The 26,740-nt window shown below is 39.7% G+C and overlaps 1 protein-coding gene across 7 annotated transcripts in view; it reads left to right on the plus strand.

Annotated features, from left to right (window-relative positions):
- Positions 1–26,740, plus strand: part of POC1B (POC1 centriolar protein B) — a 97,766-nt gene that overhangs the window by 13,708 nt on the left and 57,318 nt on the right. For all 7 annotated transcript variants that reach the window (XM_038397042.2, XM_043492479.1, XM_038397095.2 and 4 more), the window contains 5 exons: positions 362–469; positions 4,994–5,109; positions 17,931–18,064; positions 19,001–19,069; positions 26,476–26,628. In XM_038397042.2, coding sequence (XP_038252970.1) covers positions 362–469; positions 4,994–5,109; positions 17,931–18,064; positions 19,001–19,069; positions 26,476–26,628 — 580 coding nt within the window. The remainder of the gene's footprint in view (positions 1–361; positions 470–4,993; positions 5,110–17,930; positions 18,065–19,000; positions 19,070–26,475; positions 26,629–26,740) is intronic.

Raw genomic sequence — 26,740 nt, forward strand, 5'->3', positions numbered from 1 at the left:
TAGTAACTTTTCTGTCAATTTTTCCTTTAGAGCTAAAACTTTCATACTTGGATTCAGCCTACAGGTCATTCTTCCACCCAATTCAGCTGTGTGGGTGTTTAAAAATATATATTAGTTTTTAGATTTCAGGGGTGGAAAAGGTTGTTTTTTTTATAAATGGTGTGGGAAGGGGTAATCTTTTCTGCCTAGTTTTGCAAACTTTGTTTCTCAGTAAGTATAACACTCTTAAACTGAGATTGACCTAGAAAATACCTTTTACTATTGCTATTCTTTTACTATTTACTATTCAGTTATCTCTATTACTGAAGTACTAATAGTACTATACTACTTCTTAAATAGAAATCTTTTTTATACTTTACAGATTTTCACCTGATGGAAGATTAATAGCATCTTGCAGTGAGGATAAAACTGTTAAAATCTGGGATGCAGCAAATAAATTATGCATTGATAGCTTTACAGACTATAAAGGGTAAGTGCCATGCAACAGAAGAATGCAGAAGTTTATTTAATATGATGTGAAGTTCATCTTTTGTGCTGTCTTAAATCAAATTTCACCAACATCTCTATGCATTATTTGAAAATAGATGCAAACTTTTCTACCAGCAGATGGAAATCAAAGGAATGCAAAGATTTTTTTTATTTTTAAGAAGCCAGTTGGCTGTCTAAATGTGCCCATCTGTTTTTCTGTCTCCAGGAGATGATACCAAACCTCTCTTGAGGAGATGGCTGGGTTAGACTTCTGACTACTTTTATCTTTGAATTTTTCCCCAATACTTTCCTTTCTGTTAATTTAGTGTAGGATGTTTTGTTAGTGAAGAATTCTTAATTTTTCCCCTCATACTCATTAATATTCTGCAAGCTACAGTGTGTTCTGCTGCCTTTAGTTGTAGAAATACTTTGGTTTCATATTATCCCATATTCTTCTAAAGATAAACGAGTCAGAGCTTTTGGGATGCATGGAACCTTCTGGAAGATAAGCCTAATATATGCACTTTATTAGTTTCACTAGTGCTATGCTATCTCTCTCCACCTTTTGTCTGAGCTGAAAAGTACTTTGAGCTCTGCGGCCTATCACTATCTCAGTCTTCCCGCATATATAGTAGCAACAACACTTCAATTTTACTATTGAGAGCTTGGGACTTGCTTTCTAGAATGAAATGAATTTAATGAGTTTTCTAGGTTTAAGGCTTCAAGTACTCCTCTAATGGAGAGCTTTTTCCTGTTGCTGAACTCAAGGAAGGAAATTTAACTCGTATCCTTAGTAGGATGGCAAAAAGGAAACCAGATGATTTCCCCCCCACACCCAGCATTTTTTTTTGGTTCTCCTACTCCATTCTTGGTTAGTCCAAGCAGTTTATTCTAGTCACTTGCAGTTTGATACTTTTCCACATCTGAACATCATTGGTAAGTGTAAACAAATACATAACCAGATTTTTGGCAGATTCCTCAACAGTCAGACCTCACTGACCTTTTGGGAATTCTTTTGTTTTTGCCTCTAATCTTGCAGTAGATGCTCAGTATAAATATAAGTCAACAGGAGAATCTTTCAGAAATATTACAATTATTAGAATAAGACAGTTCCTGGACAAAATTTTGGGAACTTCCCAAAGTTCTACAAATTCTATAGCTGAACCCCCAGCACATTGTAACCATTGACACTGTACAAAATAATTTTAACTTTCCTCTCTAAGGACATTTGCTAGTACATCAACTCTTTGAATAATCAAGATGATTTGACTCATTGCTGTTCAATGCATTCTTTCATATTTCTGTGCAAGAGATAGATCATGGTTTTTCTGAAGCAATCACTGTAACGGAACAGGCATGGTGGGCTCCCAAGTGTCTTACCTAAACCTTTAATGCCATGGAAGCCTGCTGTGAGTGAGGGGCAAGGTAGCTTGGGGCTTTTCTTTGGTGTAACAATAAGAGTTTAGAAGCTGGGAGGGAACGCAGGAAGGAAATCTCTCTTCCTAATTTTTTTCCTTTTGCTGCTATGATTGGTGATTATGTTAGGGACACTTGTCGCTGCTGATGCTGCCATGAGAAGGCAGATAGTAAGCTATTCTATTTTTCTAGATACTCCTCCTATGTCTGTTCTGTTCATTTGGTACTTCTGTGTGTGCTCCCACTGTCTGAGGAGACCTGAAAGGATGTTTGATAATGTCAGTTCCTTAGTTGTAATTTGAGTTTTCCAAGTCTCTGTGTCAGCTGAAACCTCCTGTTCCTTTGGCGGAGTTAGGACTGTCTTTTGTGTAAGTATTGTCTTTAGAATAAATAGCATTTTTATTGCTCTGAAAGTCCAAAGTCCTAACTGAGGAGAGTCAGCCATCCAGCGTAGCTGGATGTTCTGTTTTCCCCTGTTTCTTCCTGTTGATTAGGAGAATTTAGATCCATGACTAGAGCTAGATGAAAGTGCCACCCAAATTACCAGGTGGCAAATCACCATATAATGACTGCTTCTTGGAGCAGCTAAGTCCTGGAACCCACAAGGGGAGAGGCAATTCTTGATTTAGTCCTAAGTGGAGGACAGGATCTGGTCCAAGAAGTGCATATATCTGAACCATTCAATAATAGTAACAAAGAAACCTAATACAGTAGCATTTAACTTCAAAAAGGGGAACTACACAATACTGAGGAAGCTAGTTAAATGAAAATTAAAAGGAACAGTCACAAAAGTGAAATGCCTGCAAGCTGCCTGGAGACTATTTAGAAACACCATAATAGAGGCTCAAACTAAATGTATACTTGAAATTAAAACAAAAAAGGTAAGGGCCAAAAAAATGCCACTGTGGCTAAACCACAGAGTAGAAGAGGCGGTTACAGGCAAAAAAGACATCCTCTAAAATTAGAAGTCAAATCCTACCTGAGGAAGATAGAAAGGAGCATAAACTCTAGCAAGTCAATTGTAAAAGTATAATTAGGCAGGCCAAAAAAAAAATGGAAGAGCAACTAGCAAAAGACACAAACTAACAGCAAATATTTTTTAAGTACATCAGAAGTAGGAAGCCTGCCAAGCAATCAGTGAGGCCACTGAACAATCTATGTATTAAAGGAGCACTCGAGGAAGATGAGCATTGCAGAGAAGTGAAATGAATTCTTTGCATCAGTCTTTACTACAGAGAATGTGAGGGATATTCCCACACCTGAGTCATTCTTTTTAGGTCACAAATCTGAGGAACTGTCCCAGATTGAGGTGTCAGTAGAGGAGGTTTTAGAATAAACTGATAAATTAAATGGTGCTAAGTCACCAGGACTAGATGGTATTCAACCAAAAGTTCTGAAGAAATTCAAATATGAAATTGCAAACCTACTAACTGTGTTATGTAATCTATCATTAAATCTGTTACTGTGCCAGATGACTGGGGCATACTAGCTATCATCCAATTTTTTAAAAAGGTTCCAGAGGTGATCCTGGCAGTTACAGGTTTGGAAGCCTAACTTCAGTACCACACAAATTGGTTGAAATTATAATAAAGAACAGAATTATCAGATACATAGGAGAACAAAATATGTTGGAAAGTCAACATGGCTTTTGTAAAGAGAAAGCATGCCTAATCAATCTATTGGACTTCTTTGTGAGAGATCAACAAGCATGTGAACAAGAGTGATCCAGTGGATAATAGTGTACTTTGACATTTAGAAAGCCTTTGACAAGATCCCTCACCAAAAGCTCTAAAGTAAAGTAAGCAGTCATGGGATAAGAGGAAAGGTCCTCTCTTGGATCAGTAACTGATTAAAAGACAGAAGAAAAAAAGGGTAGGAATAAATGGTCAATTTTCACAGTGGAGAGAGGTAAATAGCAGTGTTCTCCAGGGATCTGTACTGGGACCAGTGCTGTACATCATATTCATAAATGATTTTGAAAAGGGTGAACAGTCATCTGGCTAAGTCTGCAGATGATACAAAATTACTCAAGATACTTAAGTCCGAAGCTGACTGCGAAGAATTACAAAGGGATCTCACAAAACTGGATGACTGGGCAACAAAATGGCAGATGAAAATCAGTGTTGATAAATGCAAAATAATGCACGTGGGAAAACATAAGCCAAACTATACATGCAAAATTATGAGCTCTAAATTACGGTAGCTATTGCCACTCAAGAAAGAGATCTTGGAGTCATAGTGGATAGTGTTCTGAAAACATCTGCTCAATGTGCAGTGGAATTTTAAAAAAAAAAAAAAAAAAAAAAGCTAACAATGTTAGGAACAATTGGGTAAGGGATAGATAATAAGACAGAAAATATCATAATACCACTGTATAAATCTGTGGTATGCCTACACCTGGAACACTGCATGCAGTTCTGATTGCACCATCTCAAAAAGGATATATTAGAATTGAAAAAGTACAGAGAAAGGCAATAAAAATGATTGGGGGTATGGAACAGCTTCCATATGAGGAGAGACTAGGACTAGTCATCTTAGAAAAGAGACAATTAACGGAGAATATGATAGAGGTCTATAAAATCATGAATGGTGTGGAGAAAGTGAATAGGGGAGTGTTATTTATTCCTTCACATAACACAAGAACCAGGGGTCACTCAATAAAATTAATAGGAGGTTTAAACACATGGAAGTGCTTCTTCACACAATGTACAATCAACCTGTGGAACTCATTGCCAGAGGATGTTGTGAAAGCCAAAAGTAGAACTAGGTTGAAAAAAGAATGAGATACGTTCATGGAGGATAGGTCCATCAATGGTTCTCAGCCAATGTGGTCAGGGACGCAACCCCATGCTCTGGGTGTCCCAAACCTCTAACAGCCAGAAGTTGGGAGTAGATGATGGCATGGATCACTTGATGATTGATCTGTGCTGTTCATTCCCTCTGAAGCTTCTGGCACTGGTCACTGTTGGAAGACAGGATACTGGACTAGATAGATCATTCATCTGACCCAGTATGACTATTCTTATGTTCTTATTAATTCTCTTGAATTAGAGATATTGCTGTTAAAAGAGCAATACTCATTAAATCTATTTTCATAATTTCCATCTAGGTTTGCAAACTATGTTGATTTCAATCCAAGTGGTACATGTGTAGTTTCTGCAGGTTCTAATCATACAGTGAAGCTCTGGGATATTCGAATGAACAAGTTACTGCAGCATTACCGAGGTAAAAGCTTACATAGCTCATGGTAACTAAACCTGTTTACTTAATTCTTTTATAATTATATTATAAATTAGATTATATTATAATTTCTTTAAAATGGAAGCAATAAAATGTCTTTTAACTTTAAGAAATATTTCCTAAACTATCCTTTATTTACATTTTAGTGTACCTTGATTTCATTTTATTCTGCTGAGAATACTTTTCCTTTTCATTCTACTAATTCTCCTTGAGAGAAGAAGGATGAAATTATGCACAAAATGGAATTATAAAGTGGCTGCACCAGGTTGATTTCATTCAGTTTAACAGTTGACTTGTGGGGTTTTCTTGGCAGGAAATCTCACTGCCTCTTGGATTTGAAGACAGATGCTGTTTTCTAGTTTTTAATGCTGAATCTTCTACCAGGCCATTGTGAAAGTGACATATGAGCTAGACTCCTCAATAACATAATAAACAGCTACAGTAACTCCTTGCTTAATGTTGTAGTTATGTTTTTGAAAAATGCTATTTTAAGTGAAACAATGGTAAGCGACTCCAATGTCCCCATAAGAATTAATGTAAATAGGCGGGGTTAGGTTCCAGGGAAATGTTTTTCACCAGGCAAAAGACGTTTATATATACACATGCGCGCGCGCGTACACACACACACACATTTTATATAATATATATATATATATACACACACACAGTATAAATTTTAAACAATTTAATACTGTACACAGCAACTATGATTGTGAAGCTTGGTTGAGGTGGTGGAGTCAGAGGGTGGGATATTTCCCAGGGAATGCCTTGCTGCTAAATGATGAACTAGCACTCGACTGAGCCCTCAAGGGTTAACACATTGTTAATGTAGCCTCACACTCTACAAGGCAGCACAAATGGTGGGAGGAGACACAATAGATGCATGGCAGTGGCTGCAAACACAGTGTGATGATGAACCTATGCTATCCCACTGGAGTGTACCACTCCCTCCACTTTCCAAAATGCCGGGTGCAGGGGAGGTGCATCTCTGTGTGAGTCAGAGGTATACACTGTGGTGTGAGAGAGAGAGAGAGAGTGTGTGTGTGTGTGTGTGTGTGTGTGTGTGTGTGTGAGAGAGATACACAAGCATTGCCCCTTTAAGTATGCTGACTCCACTCTAAGTACACTGCATTTTTAAGTAGATCAGCAAGTTGAGACATCACCTGCTGCCAGCAAGCTCCCTCCGTCCTGTGCCCTGTTGTGTCCATCTTTCTCCCGCCCCGCTCTGTGGAGATGGGGTACAGGCAGTGTTTTCCCCCAGGAATTGAAATTAGGGTTCGAATTTACGGGAGCCAATGAAGGGTGAGACCATAAGGTTGAAGGTGGGCTGTATGGCACCATAGTAAAAACTGAAAAACGTTTCATGACCATTTTATTAGATTTAACTCATGTTTTAAAATTATCACACAAATTAAAGTTGGCTACTCAAGCCTTCTATGAAGCACTACATCTACATTCTTATTGATTTCTTGTTATAATTTTGCACAACTCTGTTAATGAACTTCTTGAATGCAATGTGTTCATCTTTGATGGCTTCTCGTGTGTCCAGAACTTTCATTCCTTTAATTGATATGCTCATTGGTTCATTTACATGATCAGGCAGAAGGCGACTTCTTTCAGAACACAAAATTCTATTCAATGATGAAAAAGAATGCTCAACTATAGCTGTTGTGACTGGGAGTAGCAAGAGATGAATTCCTACTTCTTTCATCCCAGGAAACCTAGCATAAAGATCTGGTCTAGCCACTAGTGATGATAAAATAGAAGTTGAAGTCAAATCTTCATTCATTAATCATATGATATTCCACTCTGTTCAAATTCTCTATTCTGTCCTGAGCACATGGCTTTGCTGGTAGTGTCTCACTCCACTCAACTGTCGGTGTATTATAGGACAGGGATCTGTAAAAAGCTACGTAGATGTTGAGTAGAATCTAGAAGTCGCTGTTGTAGATTTTTAAGAATCAAGTCTGTACTTTTTTCAGTTGTCTTAACAAACACTTCTTGGCCTCTTTACTTAAGGATTCAATATAAATGCCTTCATTAGTCAACTTCTGGACTACAGTCTTTGCTTCTTCCAGTACTTTTTCAATGGTTAGCTCTCTGATCCAAATGTAGCTTCTATTGCTGGACAAAGATCTACTACTATTGTAGCAGATGCCTGGATGGCATTGTTTAATGACCCAAGTGGTTTCAACAGTAGACTTACAAGAGAGAGAACGACAATAGTCTTTTCTGAATGTAGTCGCAAAAGTAATCCACCAGCCTCACTACTTAGATCCATCCCATCTTGGTAGATACTTTCCAAAGGCAGTAATCTTCTGTATTTTCTAAGATATTCAGTCTTTTTGGACTGTTGCTGAAAAAAGAACATAACGAAGACATTACATTTATAGTTTTCTAATGTCTTTTGAAGAGGCTGCAGCTCATACTAGCGCTAGTTAGAATAAATGGTCTGTGCAGTGTGTATAGGAGAGATTAGGGTTACACTTTTCTCTGAGCAAAGCTTGTACTCCACCATGTCTTCCAGAGAAGTTTGCAGCTCCATCAAAGCACAAGCAGCCATCTGTTTGGGGTTCAATTGACAAGCATTTAACTCTTCTAAGATGTGGATTGTCACAGATGCAGCCAATGTGTCTTCTATAACTTGAACATCTAGAAATGCATCTACTGGCCTACCATTGACATCAAGATAACGTACACAATAACTTGATGCCCATTTTGCATCAGTGCATTCATCAGCCATTTATGCAAATTTTTTTAATGTGGTGAGAGAGTTCGTCACTTTTTCAGCTGTTGAGTCTTTCACTGTTGCACCACATGCATCTAGCCAGTCAGTTGAGTTTCTTGCAGAAAGATAGTGAGCATTTTCTGGTCTTGTTTGGAACCAGTGTTCAACTTCAGGATGAACAAGTGACAATGCACTTAACATTGGCCTCCAGTTTGTAGTGTGTGGTATCTCTTGCTTAAATAGGAAGTATGGTGCCACAGCCATGTTTGTTTGCATGAACTGTGTTGTGTCTCCAGCATTCTTAACAGTCTCATTAACACTCACCGGTGTTGTCTTTGGTCAGTGGAGACTCAGACTTCAGAGGTGCTTTCACATGAGTTCACCTCCCAGGTAGGGGGCAAGAAGGCACCTTGCTCGTTTCTCCAGCTGCTCACTGTTCGCTCTGGCCACTGTTGTTCATTGTGCCACCGTTCACTCCATCGCTCTGTTGCCAATGGCCCTGCACTATCACCTTCTGATGCCACCTGCCACTGTGACCACTGTGAGTTGGTCTCTTGAGGTTCCACCCAGTTCTCAGTGATTTCAGCTGAACTCTCAGTGGAGGAACCTTGCCGCTAGTGCAGACTGGGCCATCTCTTGCACAGTCCCACAGCAGGTCTAAGCACTTAGACCTGATTATCAGTGACTTTAGCTGTAGTCATCATTTAACAGAACAAGAGACTATCTATGGAGCCTAATCAGCTTTATCTTTAAACAATGGAGAGGGGCAGGTCAAAAAGTACTTGTGACTCAGGCAGATCATCAAGCAAAACACATGTCCCCACCCTCTCTGTTGATGCCCTCAATCAGCCCAGGCTGAGTACAGTTCTACTGCCATTTACTCCTACAATAAGAACAACAACGTTTAATTACCCTCCGCATTCAAGTGATTTGTAACCCAACTCCAGCCAAAGTCTATCACTTGAGCAACACCACTCTGTTTGCTGGATACCTAGGTAGATTAGGTGTGAATGTAAATACAATCTGGTCCTGAAGTCTTTTCCCCCCCAGCCGCCACGTCATCACTAGCTGTCAGGGAGAGTTCATTTAGAAGTTGCAAATCATAATTAATCATTATTTTATAATTAAAATTACAAATCATAATTTGAAATTATTAGTTTGGCCAACATCACTGAAATTAATGTACTGACACTATCATAAAAAAACAGCTGTATAAGGAAGCTAGTCTGTGTTCACGCTTTTAAAATCTTATTTTTTTCAGATGCACTTATTTTATCATACACTTTATATGCTTTTAAAGTGTATATTAATGTTTCAATTTCAATTCAGATGTCCAAACAATCACTAAATTGGCAACACTGCATGTAACTAGTTCACAAACCTGGGGGGAGGGGTGGGTGTTTCCTGGGTACAGGAGCAGGGGGGAGGGAGACTCCCTGACATTAGCACCTCTTTTATCCACCCTACCCCCAGGAGCAGCTCCAAGACAGGAGCAGCACACAGCAGTGGCGGGAGAGACACCTGAACTGCCCAGCAATTGATAGCCTGCTGTGCGGCTGCTGCACAGGGAACTTAGGGGAGCAGATATGGGGGCTGAGGGTCCACCCTGGTTCCAAGCCCCCACCAGCTAGCTGCAACGGGCTGCACTTCCTGCAGGCAATGGACAAAGCAGGCGGCTGCCAAACAACGTTATAAGGGAGCATTGCGCAACTTTAAACGAGCATATTCTCTAATAGATCAGCGATGTGACAACGTTAAGTGAGGAGTTGCTGTATAAGAAATGTTGCTTAATAACCGCTAACTCTGAGAAAGGGTGGTCCAGTTGTTAGAACGTGAAACTGGGAGTTAGAGCATGGGACTTCTGTCTTTTAATGCTAATTATGCCTCTGAGTGGTTCTCCGGTCTTGGACGAGTTACTTATCCTTTCAGTGTTTGGCTTTCCATATAGGTGTTTCAAGTAATAGTTAACATTTGAAAAGTGCTCTGGAAAATAGTTATGACAAGCTAAGTATTTTTATTATTTAAATAAGGCAGAATGTGGGAGAAATAAATGGCATGAGAATTAGCATTCAGGTAGTTTTCATGGTACTTTGAAATAATATTCTGAATTTCAAGTTCTAGTCTATCATGAGAAGATACAAATTTAGGAAAGGCTGGAGATATGGGGAGGAGACAGATTCATGATGGGGGAATACTATTCAGAATTTTTATTTAGAACTATTAGCTGAAAGCTCATCCTGTTGCCTGGGTGTAATTCCTAAACTCGTGTGTCAAAAAGCTGATAAAAAGAGCTCTTGTTTCCATGTGTTGTGTTGCAGGGAGCAATGTTGCTGTTTGTACATGTTCCCCAAAGTTTGTACACAGAGCAGCCCCCTGATTGGTGGCACGACCATCTCCTTGTTACCCCCATGTAGCTGTTACTCCTGCTTTCTCTGATCAGCTGTCACATTCCAACCACCATGGAACCTTTGGATTCCAGCGTTCCATCTGGTTCTGACAGCCCACTGATGCTTGAACCTGGTGATATTCCAAATAAAAACGAGCCATCAACCATGGTTCTAGCAGTTTCACTTCACAGTGACTCACCAGACATGCTAGGCTTCAGAGTGACAGAGAGAGAGAGACAGTCCTGGAAGATTCGTGTCGATTTGTGCATGTGGCAAATGAGCAGTGTATGCTGCTGTGAGGGGCTCTGTGTGTGTGTGTGTGTGTGTGTGTGTGTGTGTGTGTGTTGGTTGTGTTGTTCTGTAAGAGATTTTGAAAAACTGACAGTTGGGCCAAGTAATCCACCTTCTGTGCAGTCTTCCTCAGACAACCAATTAAAATGTTGTGTACAAATTAGTTGTAAGGTAGTGGTTTTCAACCTATGGTCCCCAGACCCTTCGGTGTCCGCAGATAATATCTAAAATTTCCAAAGGGATCTACACTTCCATTCAAAAATTTGTAGGGGTCTGCAAATGATAAAAGGTTGAAAACCACCTTTGTAGTATAAGGATGGTAGTTGGTTGAGTTACCTCTGATGTCACAATGGTGTAGTGTCTATTGTATGCCAAGAGACCATGCCTTACTATAACTGTCTTGCACACTATAATTAGTAAAGTCAGAGTGGCTGAGAACTTAAAAGTTGCATGGTAACAGACCGCAAAACTCCGTGATAATTAAGCTGGTGATATTCTGAATAAAAAGGGTCCTCAGTCATGTTTGTAGCTGTTGTCAGTTTTGCACTGACTCTGCAGACATTCTAGTCTACAGTGACAATTCATTAATCTTATTAGGTAGGTGTTATTTTTCTTTGTCTTCCTACTTTTGATTTTCAGTACAGTATATTACAGTATGAAAGTTTTAGGAAAACATACACATCTGTGATTAATAGTATAATTCAATATTTATAGAATGTCAGTTTCTCATTAAGGCCTAGTCTACACTACAAACTTAGGTCAATGGAAGCCACCTTACAGCGACCTAATAATGTATGTGCGTCTAAACTACCAGGTCCCTTCCTCTGACCTAACTCGCCTGTAACATTGATTTAATTACTCCACCTCTATGAGAGGCATAGTGCTTAATTCGATGTTGATGGGTCAAAAGAGAGGCAGTGTAGACACAGCATTGTGTAAGTTGACTGAATTGGTGACCAGGAAGTGTCCCATGTTGCTCTGCTGTCACTGCTCTGGAGATCATTTTCAACTCCGTGCACAGCAGCCAGAACACAGGAAACAGTCCCTCCCTTGTTAAAGCCCTGGGAACTTTTGAATTCCCATTTCCTGTTTGATCAGCATGGAGAGCTCACCAACCCAGCTGATCATGGGGACTCAATGCCCCAAACACACTCCAGCCTGGAGTACACATGAGGTGGTGGATCTTATTGGTCAGTGGAGAGAAGAGTCGGTGCGGGCACAGTGTCGATACAGCCGAAGAAATATAGTCATCTATGCAAAGATTGCGTGGGGCATGGTAGAGAAGGGCTACAGCAGGGACAGGCAGGAGTTCCACATGAAAATCAAAGAACTTGGAGGGCGTACCAGAAGACGAGGCAAAGAGTTGTTCTGGTTCTGCATCACAGACATGCTGCTTCTACAATGAGCCGCACGAGATTCTCAGCGGCAACCCCATTACTACCCCCAAACACCGTGTGGATACCTCCCAGGAGTCTGAGTCCCAGGCCACCTCCGGCAACAACAAGGAGGACATTCTGGACGAGGAAGAGGAGAGTGGGAGACAGGCAAGCAGTGGATCTATTCTTCTCGAGAGCCAGGAGCTATTTTTAACCTTGGAGCCCAGCCAGTCACAGGACAACATGGTGGCTGAGCATGATGCCAGGGAAGGCACCTCTGGTGATCATGCAATTCCAATCAAACTGTAGGATGTACATGCTCTTATATTTTGTTTAATCTGAAGAAAAAGTGAGGTGCAGTGGGTATCTACTTCACAATGGCTGCTCCAGCTACACAAAAGGTACCCTCCAGAAAAGACTGTGTGTGCACAGGCATGGCCCGGGAATCCTCAATGGAGATTTCTAGGAAATTTTCATGGAAGTACTCTGCAATCCTTTGCAGAAGGTTTCTGGGGAGGGCTGCCTTATTTCTTCTACCACGGTAGGACACTTTTGAATGGCACACCAGTATTAAGTCTACTGGCATTGTGATACACAGCATAGCAACGTAAGGACTGGGTTTGTTTATAGACACTTGCAGCATCTGTTTCCTTCAGGAGATTATCACATAAGGTCACCTAGGGGAGATGGTGGAAATTTTCGTTACAAGTGCTCATACCGCAAATATTAGAGCATGTGATCTACCACCCATGGAGACTTCTAAGTCCCTCAGCCACATTTTTTTTTTAACATGCTGGTTGTTTTGTTGACAGGGATTGGCACTGACCTTACATTCTGCAAGTCCAGGGTGACTATTACCAGCAGCAGTAAGAAAAGTGAGGAGTGAGCTTCTGTGCTCTCTTGTGGCCATAAACCCCTGCCCCACCACCTTGGACAAAGACCGCAATTTGGGAGGCTTAACACTGGTCCCTGGTCTCAAAGCAACATCCATATTGCTAGGAGGAAGGGTATGGTCAACATGTGCTCCCCATGTGGGTTTCCCACAAGGCCTGCGCCCATGCCCCTGAGCCGTACTCACCATGGGTGGAACAGAAAGTCAGTTCATTGAATAGCTAGGGATTCTGATTATGTTCTGGCTCACACTTGAGTGTAATAAGAGGAGTGATTTTTCAATAGCAACCTTGCACTAGACCCAGGGTATACACTGACAATGGTTGCCTTGTGCTTTGTGTGCCTTACCGTGGAAAGCTTGCCCTTCAGCACATCCTCCACACTAGCAGAGAGGCTTTCACAGATTAGAAGGTGGAAAAAGAGAACACATTGTAGCAAAGCAAGACTCATCTGTGCGGCACCTCCTGCTAGTTGCCCTGGGAATTAGCTCGATTCCAGCTCCGAGCACCCTCTGCTGGCCCATGGCTCACCTGCCTTAGGCACCTGTGTCCCTCCTGGATCCCGGTGCCCCTTACCCTGGGGTTCTGCACCAGCAGTAACCCCACTCTGTGGGTCTCCCCTCCCAGGGGAACCCCCAACCCTCTAAGCCCACCTCACCTCAGTCATTATTGCCAGTCATTATCTAGCCCCTATTCACTGGGGCAGACCGCAGTGTAATGGCCACTCATCATTGGCAAGGGGGGTTTGGACCTGCTGCCTTTCCCTGCAGCACAGTACTTCTCTAGGCCTTCCTATCAGGCCACAGCCTGGGAGTTGGCCAGGCCTGAGCTTCCCAGCTCAGCCTGCCCCTTCCCCAGCACTGCTTTGTCCATGGTACTCTTTGCTCCTTCAGACAGCTAAGTCCATCTCTCTCCAAAGCTAGAGGGACACTGACCCAGCTCCTGGCTCGCAGCCCTTTGATAGGACCAGCTGTCTCCTAATTGGGCATGGCCCCAGCTGTGGCTGCCTTCCCAATCAGCCTACCTTTTCTCCTTGTTTTTCCGGAGTGGGGTAACTACCCCGCTACATATGCAATGACATGTTCAGTGAGATAATGAATGCCTCTGGAACTGCTGACGTGGCGCTAAGAGCCTGGAGTATTTCATTGTCTGAAAAACTGGACATGGAGGGCATCCCAGGAGCATGAGGGTGGCATGAAGGATGAGATACTGCTGATTATGAAGGACCAATCAGACATGTTGAGGCATCTGGTTGAGCTTCAAGAAAAACAGCTTGAGGCTAGACTCCCTCTCCAGCCTCTGCAAAGCTGCCTGCAAGCATTGCCCTGTTCCCAATTCCTCTCCCTCAAACATTCCAGGAGTGGGGGGAGGAGGAGAAGTTCAGTATCCCTTCCAGTCAACTCTGGGAGAGGGTACTAAGAACAAACAGTGGCCATTCAAAGACTTTTGATGGGCAAGATTACTGTGCTTTCACAGACAAGCTGACTTGGTTTCTTCCCTCCCAATTTTATCACATTGTTTGCCCAAGGTTAAATTATATTCCTGGTCTTTGTTTCTTTATGCTTATGCAATAAAAATCAATGTTTCAAGAATGAAATGCTCTTTATTTATTCCAATCATGGGGACTTGGGAGTGGGTATAGGGAAACTGATGGGATGGTACGAGAAGCCACAATGCAGATAAGCAGTGCACATTACTGTGGCTCATTACTGAAGCAGGTTTTCAAAGCCTCCTGGAGATGCAATGCTCCTTGCTGGGCTCTTCTTCTTGCCCTGGTATTTGGGTGCCTAAAATTAGCTGTGAACCTATCTGTCTTCATGCCCCACCCCTGCGGAAACTTCTCTTCCTTTGCCTCACAGATATATTATGGAGTGCACAGGAAGCAGAGATAACAATAGGGATATTGCTTTCACTGAGGTCTAACCTAGTAAGCAGACTGTGTCAGCGACCCTTTAAATGGCCAAAGGCACATTCCACCACCAGTCTGCACTTGCTCCGCCTGTTGTTGAACCATTCCTCACTGCTCCACATGACTACTGTATGGCTTCATGAACCATAGGAGCAAGGGGTAGGCTGGGTCTTCCAGGATCAGTATTAGCATTTCAATGTCATCCATCATTATTCTGTGATCTGGAAAGAAAGTTCCTGTTTGCATCTTTCTGAACTGACTTGTGTTCTTAAAGATGCGCACGTCATGCACTTTCCTGACCATCCCACGTTGATGTTGGTCACACCCCTTGTGATCCACCCACTCTTGCAACACCCTTGAAAAGTATCCCTAACTGTGTATATACTCTTTGGCTAAGTGGTCTGGTGCCAAGATAAGGATATGCATTCCGTCTATTACCCCACCATGGCAAAGCCATCCACTATGTCCTGCACATTGCCCTCAGTCATGACCCTTCTTAGCAGAAGTTGATTAATAGCCCTGCACACTTGGATCACAACAGCTCCCACAGAGGATTTAGCAATGCTGAATTGATTCCCCACTGACTAGTAGCAGTCTGATGTTGTAAGCTTCCACGGAGCGATCACCACTTGCTTCTCCACTGTCAGAGCACGTCTCATTTTGGTGTTTCTGCATTTCAGGGCTGGGAAAAGCTCTGCACAAAATTCCTGGAAAGTGGCCTTCCTCATTTGAAAGTTCTGTAGCTATTGCTCATCATCTCATAGCCGCATAACAATGCAATCCTACCAGTCAGTTCTTGTTTCCCAGGACCAGAAATGGCGTTCCACTTATGTTCAGCTGCTGCATGACTACCAGAAGCAACCGGGAATTTTCTTTCAATGGTTTTCAGCTGGGCTGCTTGAATGACATTGCAATGTTCTGTGCTGCGGCTCCTGTCTCAGCTCTGGAAATACTGCAGGATAAGGCACAAGGTGTTTGTAATGCTCGAAACAAGAGTGCACAGCTGAGCGGGGTCCCTGCTTCTCGGGCTATTGCATACGTGTGGCAAAGCCAGGCTCTCGAAAAAAAGATACAAGAAAATATGGGTTGTTTGCCCCTGATATCAGGGGAGGGATGGAGGAAACTGCATCATGGGAGGCCGAAGCTATGTTCCCATTCCTCCCTGTGACAATGTTTTGGTCCCATGAGATTTTGCAAGCCCTTCCCCCCCCCGCAGCTAATTACACTGTGGGCTAGCTACCCATGATGCACTACTCTGTGCATCACTGCAAGTGCCGCTAGTGAGGAGACACTCCACAGAAACCACCGACTGACTTTACTACGGTGGCTGGGTGTCGACTTACATTAAGTTGACTTAACTTTTGTAGTGTAGGCATGCCCAAAATCTATTTTCAAATGTTTAGAAAACAGCTAAGATATAGACATCTCCCTCTCTTCCTCCAAAAAGAATTTTTCCTTTAAAAATAATCATTTTGAACTTTTTATAGTGGCATGACTGCACAAAGACATTTTTTGGGGAGTGGAGTTTCATATTAAACCACTTTTTTTCTGTTTTTGTAACTATTAAAGATAGCTGCTACCCATTTGTATATTGAAATTCTCCAAATCCTTAGCTTGTAGCAAACACTAATATTTTCCACCAAATAGCCACGTTTTAAAAATGATTAAAAAGAGCTGTAGTTAGTGTAATGTTTTGTTTATTGGGGAAGGAAAGGAGATTCTTAATCTGTTTTTTATGCCCGGGCCACCATCCTTATGACTGAATAGGAGGATGGGCTCTATTCAGTGTCTGTTGCCACTCAGTAATGGGCAGGTCTTACAATGTGCTGATTGTCCAGGTGCAGTTAGTTTAAAGTCACTAGGATCCAAGGAAAATCAATAGGAGATGAATGTGCTCTGCACCTCAAGATCTGGACCTGATTCACTAGGGCCCTAATCCAGTGAAGCACATGTTTAAGCATATGTTTAACTTTAAGCCTGTGCATAGTCCAACTGAAGTTAGCTATGTCCTGAAGTATTTTGCTAGATCAGGATGTGACAGTGTGATTAATGTGACTCAGTCCCTAAGAGCAGAAACTGACAATACAGAAAATAATGTAAACTTATTAAATATGTCTTTTCTATATGTTTTAGTGACTCAATATTACTTTGTCAATATTTTTAGCTTTTAGAAGAATGTCATGAGTTAAAAACTGCAACATATTTCAACTTGGTCCCTTTGAAACTGTCCTTTAATTTTACAGCCTCTGAGAAGTTGCTATAATCTTAAGAATTCATATTTATTTTATTTAAAAAATCCACATGCTATGAAAGTCAGCTTAACCATCTGAGTTTGGCCAATAAAAGATGGGACATTCAATGCTAAGGCTTGCTTTTCATCCTAAGCTCATGTTATTGGGTCTAGGTACCAGAAAACACACTAACGGGTAAATGATCATAAGGAGTTTAGATTTAACAGTATGAAATTAAGCACAGAGAATAGCCTTTGCTTTGAATTGCTTTATATTTTTTGGTTTGTCAAACTCTTTAATACCATGATTTTTAACATGCTATATTAGTGGTTCTCAAACTTTTGTATTGGTGACCCTTTTCACACAGCAAGCCTGTGTGTGTAGACACCCTCCCTCTTTATAAATTAAAGACACTTAAAATATATATTTAACAATTATAGATGCTGGAGGCAAAGCAGGATTGGCAGTGGAGGTTGACAGCTTACGACCCCCCACATAATAACCTCGTGTTCCCTTGGTGGGGGTCACAACCCTCAGTTTGAGAACCCCTGTGCTATATGTTAGTGTCTGAATTTTGTCTCTTTATAAATTTAATAAATGTCAAATCTCCTACACCATAAATGCTTTTTTGTAATCAACGAATTGATTAGGATTACTATAAACTGCAATTATACTTGGATATTTCTTTGTTAAATTAATATCTTTTTAAATTAAATTCCCCATGCTAATTGGAAAGCAAACAAGTCTGCATTCTTTATTTCAAGGAAAGCATTCATTACTTTAACATCTCACAATTTTTCTTCATTGTGTAATTTTTCTGTTGTATTAGCATGGAACTGAGTAACTGCTTTCTTTTACATTTGTTTTTCTTTTCTCTCAATAATATTGGGAGTTGATTATTGTTTTGGGCACTAGAAAGCAACTACTACAGGAAATGTAGATTTTATTTCCAGTAGCTAGTATCAATGTCTGAATTTTGTCTCTTGTGACTTAGTTCACAGAGCAGGAGTTAATTGTGTATCATTCCATCCTTCTGGAAACTATATCATCACTGCCTCTACTGATGGTACCCTTAAAATTATGGATCTCTTAGAAGGAAGACTTATATATACGCTTCATGGACACAAGGTATAGCAGTACTGGAGTAGTTTTTTTTTTAACTGAAATGTGAGTAGATTTTTATCCTATTAATATGTTTAATAACTTCATTAGAGGAAAAATAATACACTTGCATGGTGCACAAATGATGGCAGTTATTTGCCAATGCATGACATTTTCAATGGAAAAAAAAGTCTTGCAGTAATATGGCTGGTCATAAGTTGACAGAAATTGCATAACCTTAAGTGACAGTCAATGTGCTTAATGCTGGATAACAGTTTTCATACTGAAATAATATCTGAAATCAAGAGGGTTATGTTCTTCAGTAATTTTCATGTGAACAACTAATCTGCTAGATAAGTACATGTGCTATATAAACTTTCTGTAGTTAATGGGGGAGTGTGTGGTAGCCTTAACAAGAACCTCCTATCACCATTTTCCTTTTCTCTTCCTCCCTAATATGCAGCAAGCCCCACTTTCTGATTACTATATATTATAAATAATTCATTCAAAGTAAATATAAAGTAAAATAGATATAGGAAAAATTGTGTTTAGAATACGGCAATAATCATGACCTAATATTTTCCTGTGATTTGTAGTATTCATCTTTCACTCACTTTAATTTTGTAGAAATAATCATTGCAATTGGACTATTTCTCATTAGTAGTTTGCAGTGTTGTTGTAGCCATGTTAGGCCCAGGATATTAGAGTGACAATGTGGGTGAGGTAATATCTTTTAGTGAACCACTTTCTGCTAGAGAAAGAGACCAGTTTTCAAGCTGTACAGAGCTCTTCCTCTTCAGAAAGTTTGAAAGCTCGTCTCTTTCACAAACAGAAGGTGGTCCAGTAAAAATACTTCATCCACTTTCTTATTCATTAGCATTAGAAAGTTGGAGATCTGTATTTCAATGTAAAAAAAAAATAGAAAAAATTTTAGCACATGACAACTTGCTTTTAATTTTACAGGGACCTGTGCTTTCTGTGGCCTTTTCCAAAGGTGGGGAAAAATTTGCATCAGGTGGAGCTGATGCACAGGTTTGTTTAAAAACTTCATGTTCTATATAAAACAATTCTCAGTATTTATTAAGGTGAGTGAATAAGTTAAATAGTGTTCTGAAACGATGAGAATTACAGTAGACTTATTTGATCCATTTTGCATGTTTTTAGTAATTGTTTCTAGTTAGGCTTATATACTAGTTTAATTTGTGATATCTTATACTATTTGTTTTGTGCAATAAAATTACATTTTTATATTCACCAGTTCCAACTGAGTATTACAGTAAAAATACATTTGTATTTTATGAGTCCCATATCATGAGAGACACCACAACTAATAATTCAAGTTCAGGGAAACAATGGATAATACAGTAATTCAAACAAATCTTTTCTATTCAGAAGTACACAGCAGGAAAGTAATTTGCTGTTATTAGTGTGTTTTGGCTAAAGATTATTTTGATGCACATGTATATATAATCTACATACATGCTCTGTTTGCTACATTACCCCTTCTAATTAGAGGAAGGTGCCTAGTCAGTGCACAAATTAATGAAATATTAGAAAATTTGGGCTGAGATAGGGCAAAATCTGTTTAGATTGGCTAATTTAAACTGGCAGAACAAAGCACTAGATTTCATACAGAATCAGTTTAATAATTCCAGGGAAAATAAGTTTTATTAAACCAGCGAGTCATATCATTAATCCTTATCCTGACTGTGGGTGCAGTAGACTGTGCCACTGTGGGTAAATCTGGTCACTATGAAATGCTACCATGTCTGGTCTTAGAGCTGCTTCTCCAGGTTTATGTGGTAAGAGAATAAAGGGGCACAATTAAGGAAGATAGAAATAATCTACCACTTGGATTAGAACTTTATAGTCTGTAAAATGTGTCCTCAGTATTATTTGGCAACAAAAAAAGAACAAAATGTGTTGAGCCCATGATGTAGGTGCAGAGAAAAGCTTTGTGGAAGTTACACTCTGGGGAGTTACTACAAACATGTTTCATATTTTGTTGGGGGAAGAAAAGGGGGGAATTTTACTCAACAACTAACTGAATCTTATTCCTTCAAGCTGTGTTTTCTAACTAAAGACTCAGGTGGTATTAGAAAGAAGACACTGCTATCTTACTCCTCAAGTGCAGTCAGATGCAAAGAACCAGACATGTTGCTTCATGTGGCATGTTTTCTAGAAGTGAGTTAGGGGAACTTAAAGGAAATAAAAGAACAGATGACATGACAATGAATCTGCAACAGCAATCAAAAGACTGGCAAATATTGGAGAGAACCTCAAACTGAAGCAAGGATATTGATGCTGGAGAATTTTGCTAGCAAAAAAGATTGAAACTTGAGATGTAGAAGATTTGCAAAAAGATGGTGGATAAATTTAAATTACGAAAATGAAGCTAGATGTAACAATTAAAATATTTGAGCATAAGAGGAAATCTTACCAAACTCATGCAAATACTTTTCACTTTACTATGTGCTAATTAAAGACTGCAGTTTGGAGGTGAAAAGACCAAATAATGGAATAGTGAAACTACTATGGTAAGCTTAATAGTCTTCAAAAAGGCAAAAAGTTCTCATGAATTTACCTGTCAAGGAACACAATGCTTTGTTTATCCACACTTCTCAAGATAAATAAATGAGTACTTTGCAACTCTTGGAGCAATTAGCTCTTCACAACCATGAGGGATAGAAACTTTAATCTACAGTTTCTTGAGCATTTATTCAATGACAAAAATACTCCATTATTTCAATGCAAGTAGAAATGGATAAAAACAACAATGTTTTTAAAAAAAATTAAAGTAGCCTTTACCTTACATTTTGCTGCACATGAAAAGTGAGTCAGACTTCAGATCTGAAGTCTATTAGGAATTTTATTTGCATTAAGGAGCCAAAACAGAGTTAGCGAAAACAATTCTTAAAGGGCTCATTGTAAAATTATAATTCATAAACTAATAGATTTACATGGAAATTCTGAAACCTGTTTCTTACTAAAAAGAATAAGTGCTGTTCTCCAGAAGATATAGTATTCTGTGAGAAGAATATAAATCCTCCACTGTAACAGCCAGGAAGGGGTGAATGGGTGGAACAGTTACTTCCAGAGCTATGACTAAGCTGACCACCAACAGCTGAGATAAATGGCTGTTCTTGGAGAGAAGAGCCTCCAGAATAAAAGGAGAAAAGGGAGGAGAACTCTGGAAAAAGAATTTAAAGAGACTTCCCAAACAGTTGGAGAAGGCTCATGGTGCAAGGGGCTGCATGCAGCCAGAGAACTCAAGGGGAGAGTCCCCTGGGGCTCTCTGGCAGCATGCAGCCTCTTGCATCAGCCTGCATCAACTGGACAGCAGGAAGTAGCACAGAGAAACAGGAAGGAGTCTACAGAAGCATTCTAGCTGCTTAAATAGAGTCCCTGGGCCAGAACCCAGACAAGAGGGAAGGCCTGGGTTCCCCACTGATCCTCCAAAGTTAGCAAACCCTACAGTGAGGCTGCCAAGTCAATAGACTTTTGGTTTATTGGAGTCTTTATTACCCTGGAAGGGATAGGACTATAGACGACCGGATCGAAGGGCTGAGTCATGAAAAGGGGCGCAAGCCACCTCGGGCTCGGAGCGAGCAAGGATGGGGGCCACCAGAAACAAAGCGACTGCTAAGCTATGCTCATCAATGGGAAGGAGCACTGGCCAGGCAGTAACCCCTCTAATTCTTACAAGGGTTTAATTCCTGGTCTAAGTTGAAATCTCAACTCAACTTTATGGAACTGCTAAAGTGCTCCTCTAATAATCTCTACACTAAATGTATTCATTTTAGGAGATGTCTTTAGGTAATTAAGACTTTTTAGTAAACAGCTAGTTAGTAGCACAAATAATGGACATAAAGGACACAGATTTCCCTGTAGTAATGCCTTAGCTCTAGTTACAAATGTAGTAACATTTGGCATCTGTTGAAAAAACTTTATGCAAGAACAGTAGACCAAAAACATTCTCCAGAATTCATTATGAAGTGGATTTTGTCAAATTACATGGAATAGATAAAACTCAATCAGCTGTCGCTTACATTTCCAGTCTATATGGAGGTTAAAATTGGAATTTGATATTTTTTTTCCTTCTAAAATGCTTAAGGAGCATGGTGAGTGCTGCTTGTGCACATCATCTTGAAATCCTCCTTTCCTCCCTCTCCCCCCATTGTTTTCTTTATAGCTGTCTTCAAGCTATTATATGTTATAGTATTGGCACCTCTTATTAAGAAATTTTTAAAGAAAATATTAACTTTTGCATAAATCACTGCATCATAGATATTCAGTTTTTAAGGGAGAACTTAATTTAATGCAAGGGAATCCTGCATAACGCATGCTTTTTGATTTTGGGGATATTGTTATTACATGGCATTTTTGTGAAGATTTTCCATAGCAATATACTCCATATCATGTTGGTTATTGCTTTCTAAAATGTATAAAGTCTGTTCAACCTATTTTACCCCTTTTTATTTACTTTTCAAAGGGCTCTCTTCCTTTTCCCCCCGAATCATAATTCTTTCCGGAGCTCATTTTCTTGGTGCCTGGTTTTTTGCTACAGTTTATATTTGTATGTCTTAATCTTTAAAGTTTGGCACAACTGACCATGGAACCTTTCATTTTTGTAATGAAATAAATAAAAGTAGCAGGCTATAGTTATTCACATGAACAGTGTTTACCAAATTCTCTCCAGTAAGAAGAGGAAGTGGCATAGTTAAATTGAGTGGCCACCTACAGAGATGAAAGGGGAACTGTACTGAACATAGCCAGAAGAGGGAGGAGAGTCCCTCCTGTTTACAAGCAAGCATCTTGATCACAACCCTTGCACCTGCCAGACCTGCCAATGATGGAGGCAGGCACCTACAGCTGCAATCAATAAAGGAAATAGGGTCTGCTATAAAGAGAAGAGGACAGAGAAGGAAGGGGAGGCAGAAAGGCTTGGGGTAGCAAAGTGATAACAGCCTTGCACCAGGCTGCCTACAAGAAAACAGCCAGGAGACTAGCAGACACACACCTAGGAAGTGACAGACTTTAAGGAATGTAAGGGCCCAAACACTGATCTCACTGACAGCAAGTGAAGGTGAGGAAGACAGTTAGGTGAAGCTGAGGCCCCTTGAGAGGCCACTCTAAGAGGCCATGACAGAACAATTTCATAGGGAATGTGCAACCTTTTTGGAGCAGAGTTTCAGATGTTTTGTACAGTTAAAACTTTAGGTTTCCACTCAAGAAGCAGTAGTATGGAAGAGGTGAGACTTGAAAAAAATCTTGTAATGCAGATTAACAGTCAAAAACACCAACAACCCAGTTATATGAGAATAGAGTAAAGATTGAACTGCCCAAAAACTTAATTCTTGTAAGAAAGACCAAAGTGATGAGCACATTCTCTGTACCCTATCTGCCTCTGACAAGATCATGTTCTGTGAAAGCCCCCACTCATGGGAGTAGTCAACATTACTCAATTTCCATCAACCCTTTTTTTTCCTGCTATATACATACAGATATTGTAATTTCTTCCCCACAAACATTTTAAGTATTGTTTCCCTAGTGTTCTATCATGACTGCAACAAGTAACTTTTGAGTAGCTAGTCAAGCAGCTATAAAATGACCAGGTGAACAGGGCACTATATTGTGTCTTCTCAATATCAATCTTTCTCAATTTGGAGAGGGGCTACATAATTGTCAACTTTTGTTCAAACTGTCATGTTGGAAATAATTTCCCCAATAGATCTATCAAGGTTTGCCAGGATTCTTTTTCCACACAAAACATTTTGTACTCCAGAGTCCATTTGGTGTTGGTTACATCCAAAATAACTATATACATACTTCTACTCTGTATTCTACTAACAATTCAGTTATAAGCATTGGCCAAAATACTTATAACAGGATCAGGCCCTGGTGATACCCTCCCATCATGGTGTGATTCCAGAGGGGTTTAGGAAAAGCTCTCATGGACACATTCATTTCTAAAGAACCCTGCTTTTATATACTATAACAAAAAAGTGATGATATTGCTGGTAATTGGACTTTAGCTAAAGCCAAAGGAAGGAATTTTTGGGCTAACGCTGCACCTGGCACCTAATTGACCATGTTTTCTTCATTTCTGTTACATGAGCCTAAACCTTAAATAAGATAACACTGGTATTTCAAGGGTCATTACATGTTTAATACAAACAATCCTCCTTTCTTGTGATATCATTCTTTTTTGGTCAACTGACCTATCACTCATGCTAATAGCTAAACCCCACTTAAAACAATGTCTGTCTCAAGCCAAAAATAGTCCTATATGGAATCCTTCCACTAACGAAGGAATTAAAAGGAAACAGACATTTGATTTGATACTGCATGACATTTTAATTAAAAAAACCACTAGAATATGCAATTAACATAGCCCATGATAAATAGATTAAGAACTAGGTAACTGGGTCTCAAAATGTAACTGTAAATGGAGAATCATCTGAGCTGCGATTCTAGTGGGGATTTGTAGGGATTGATTCTTAGCCCTAAACTATTTCATTTTTATCAATGACTTGTAAGAAAACAATCCTACGAATAAAATTTACAGGTTACACAGATTAGGCGAGTGGTAAATGAGGAGAATGGGTCATGGATACAGCTGATCTGGATTGCTTGGAAAACTGGAAACAAATCAAAAATGCATTTCAGTATGGCCAAATATAAGGTCACATATAGAAACAAAAAAATGGGGGCCTCTACCCTGAGAGGCAGTGATTCTGAAAAGGAGTTAGAATCATGGTGGATAATCAGGTGAACCTGGGTTCCTAGTATGATGCTTTGGCCAAAAGGGCTAACAATTCTTGGATGCATGAATGAGGGGATATTGAATAAGAACAGAGCGGCTCTGTTTCCTTCATATTTGGCTTGGGTGGGACTGCTGATAGACTATTGTGACAGTTCTGGAGTCCAAAATTCAAGAAGGATTTTGAAAAAAAAAAAAAATCAGAGCTCTGAGAAGAGCCATCTACTGACTGAAGGATTGGAAAAGTGTCTACAAGAAAAGACTTAATGAGCTCAATCTGTTTGATTTATCACAAAGAAGGTTGAGTGACTTGACAATAGTCAATAAGTATTTATATGGGGAATGGAAATTTGATAATAGAGGGCTCTTCAGTATAGCACAGATCCATATAACAAGATTGAATGATTGGAAGTTGAAGCTAAAAAATTTCCCTTTATTTTTAGTCTGAATTTTTCCTAACCATGATGGAATTAACTATGGGAACAATTTACCAAAGATGGTGGTAGTTTCTCCATCGCTGTCAATTTTAAAAATCAAGATAGGATTCCCCCCCCCCCCAAAAGATATGCTCTAGTTCAAACAAGAATTAAGTCAGGGAACTCTACAGCTTGTGTTATACAATGGTCCCTTCTGGTGTTGGGGGCAGGGCTAAAGTAGGGAAACTGAGTCAAGTCAACCTGGTTTAGGCTTAATCAATTTTTTCCCTTTATTAGGGAATTTCAGACAAAAATTGTTGTCTGGCATAAATATGTTCAGACATTGACAACAGAAGACTGAATTGGTAAATGACAAGTTACCACATTCTGGGGCACAGGGAAGTCCTTTCACTTTCCATGATGGTCATTGCTTCCTCCGATCTCCTGGTCTGGTCCTTTAGTCCTGTACTTCAGTTTCTGGTTCAGTGTTTCTAGTTTTGGCCTTGTTCACTTAGGTCTTTTGTACCTTTCTACATTCCAAATTACTTCATTTTATTCAATTGGCCTTTAGCACATCACCTATTTAGGTTTTATGTACCCATACATTATACATGAGTAAGCTTCAATTACCCCATTCTGCATTTTTCCTGATTCAGAACAATACGATCCAGAACCTGCAAAAGTATCACCCTGTTCCTGGATCTTTCCAGAAAAAGGGTTCATCTATCATTACATGATAGTATATCTTACTTTCATCTTCCTACACATTGCTGAATTGTTGAAGATTATGAATTTGCTGTCAAGATAAGTAATTTTATATCAAAGAATAGACAAAACCACACTCATGCCAGGCAAGGACTTGAATTAAGTGTTATCTATAATTCATTATTCCAAATTACTAAAACATAGCTATATCAGAACTCAATCTTATTTACCAATCCTTCACTTTCTAGTTCAGTATGTTACCATGTTTTATCCTTTAATCTATTAGAATTGGGATGGGGACTGGAGCATATGCTATAATTAGTTAGCATTTCTTCATCTTCTGCAAGCATAGAATTCATGCTATTGAACCTTTATTTTAAACAGTGTTTTGCCTTTAAAATATTGTAAGTTCTTTATGGAAATTGCATATAGCTATTGTATTGCTATTTAGAGAGCAGTAGATTTGCACTATTACTTTTTGAAAAATCAAGTTTTGTAGTTTGAATACTCTTTTTTTAATAAAAAAGTTCCGTTTTAATAAGGTTGATTTACAGGTATTACTGTGGAAGACCAATTTTGATACATTTAACTACAAGGAAATTCTTAAACATCATATTAAAAGAATACATACTGATGATCCACCTCACCTTCTTGATATTTATCCAAGATCACCTCATTTTCATGATGGGAAATCTCAGTCAATTGAAGTAAGTTCCATGATTACACACAATAATATTTACAGTTTCTCCATCTTAACATTGGCTGTCAAAATACTATTTATACTGAGATGAGGTCTGTGTGGCAACAGATAATGCAGTG

The sequence above is a fragment of the Dermochelys coriacea genome, chromosome 1, assembly GCF_009764565.3.
Source record: "Dermochelys coriacea isolate rDerCor1 chromosome 1, rDerCor1.pri.v4, whole genome shotgun sequence".
Taxonomy (NCBI): domain Eukaryota; kingdom Metazoa; phylum Chordata; order Testudines; family Dermochelyidae; genus Dermochelys; species Dermochelys coriacea.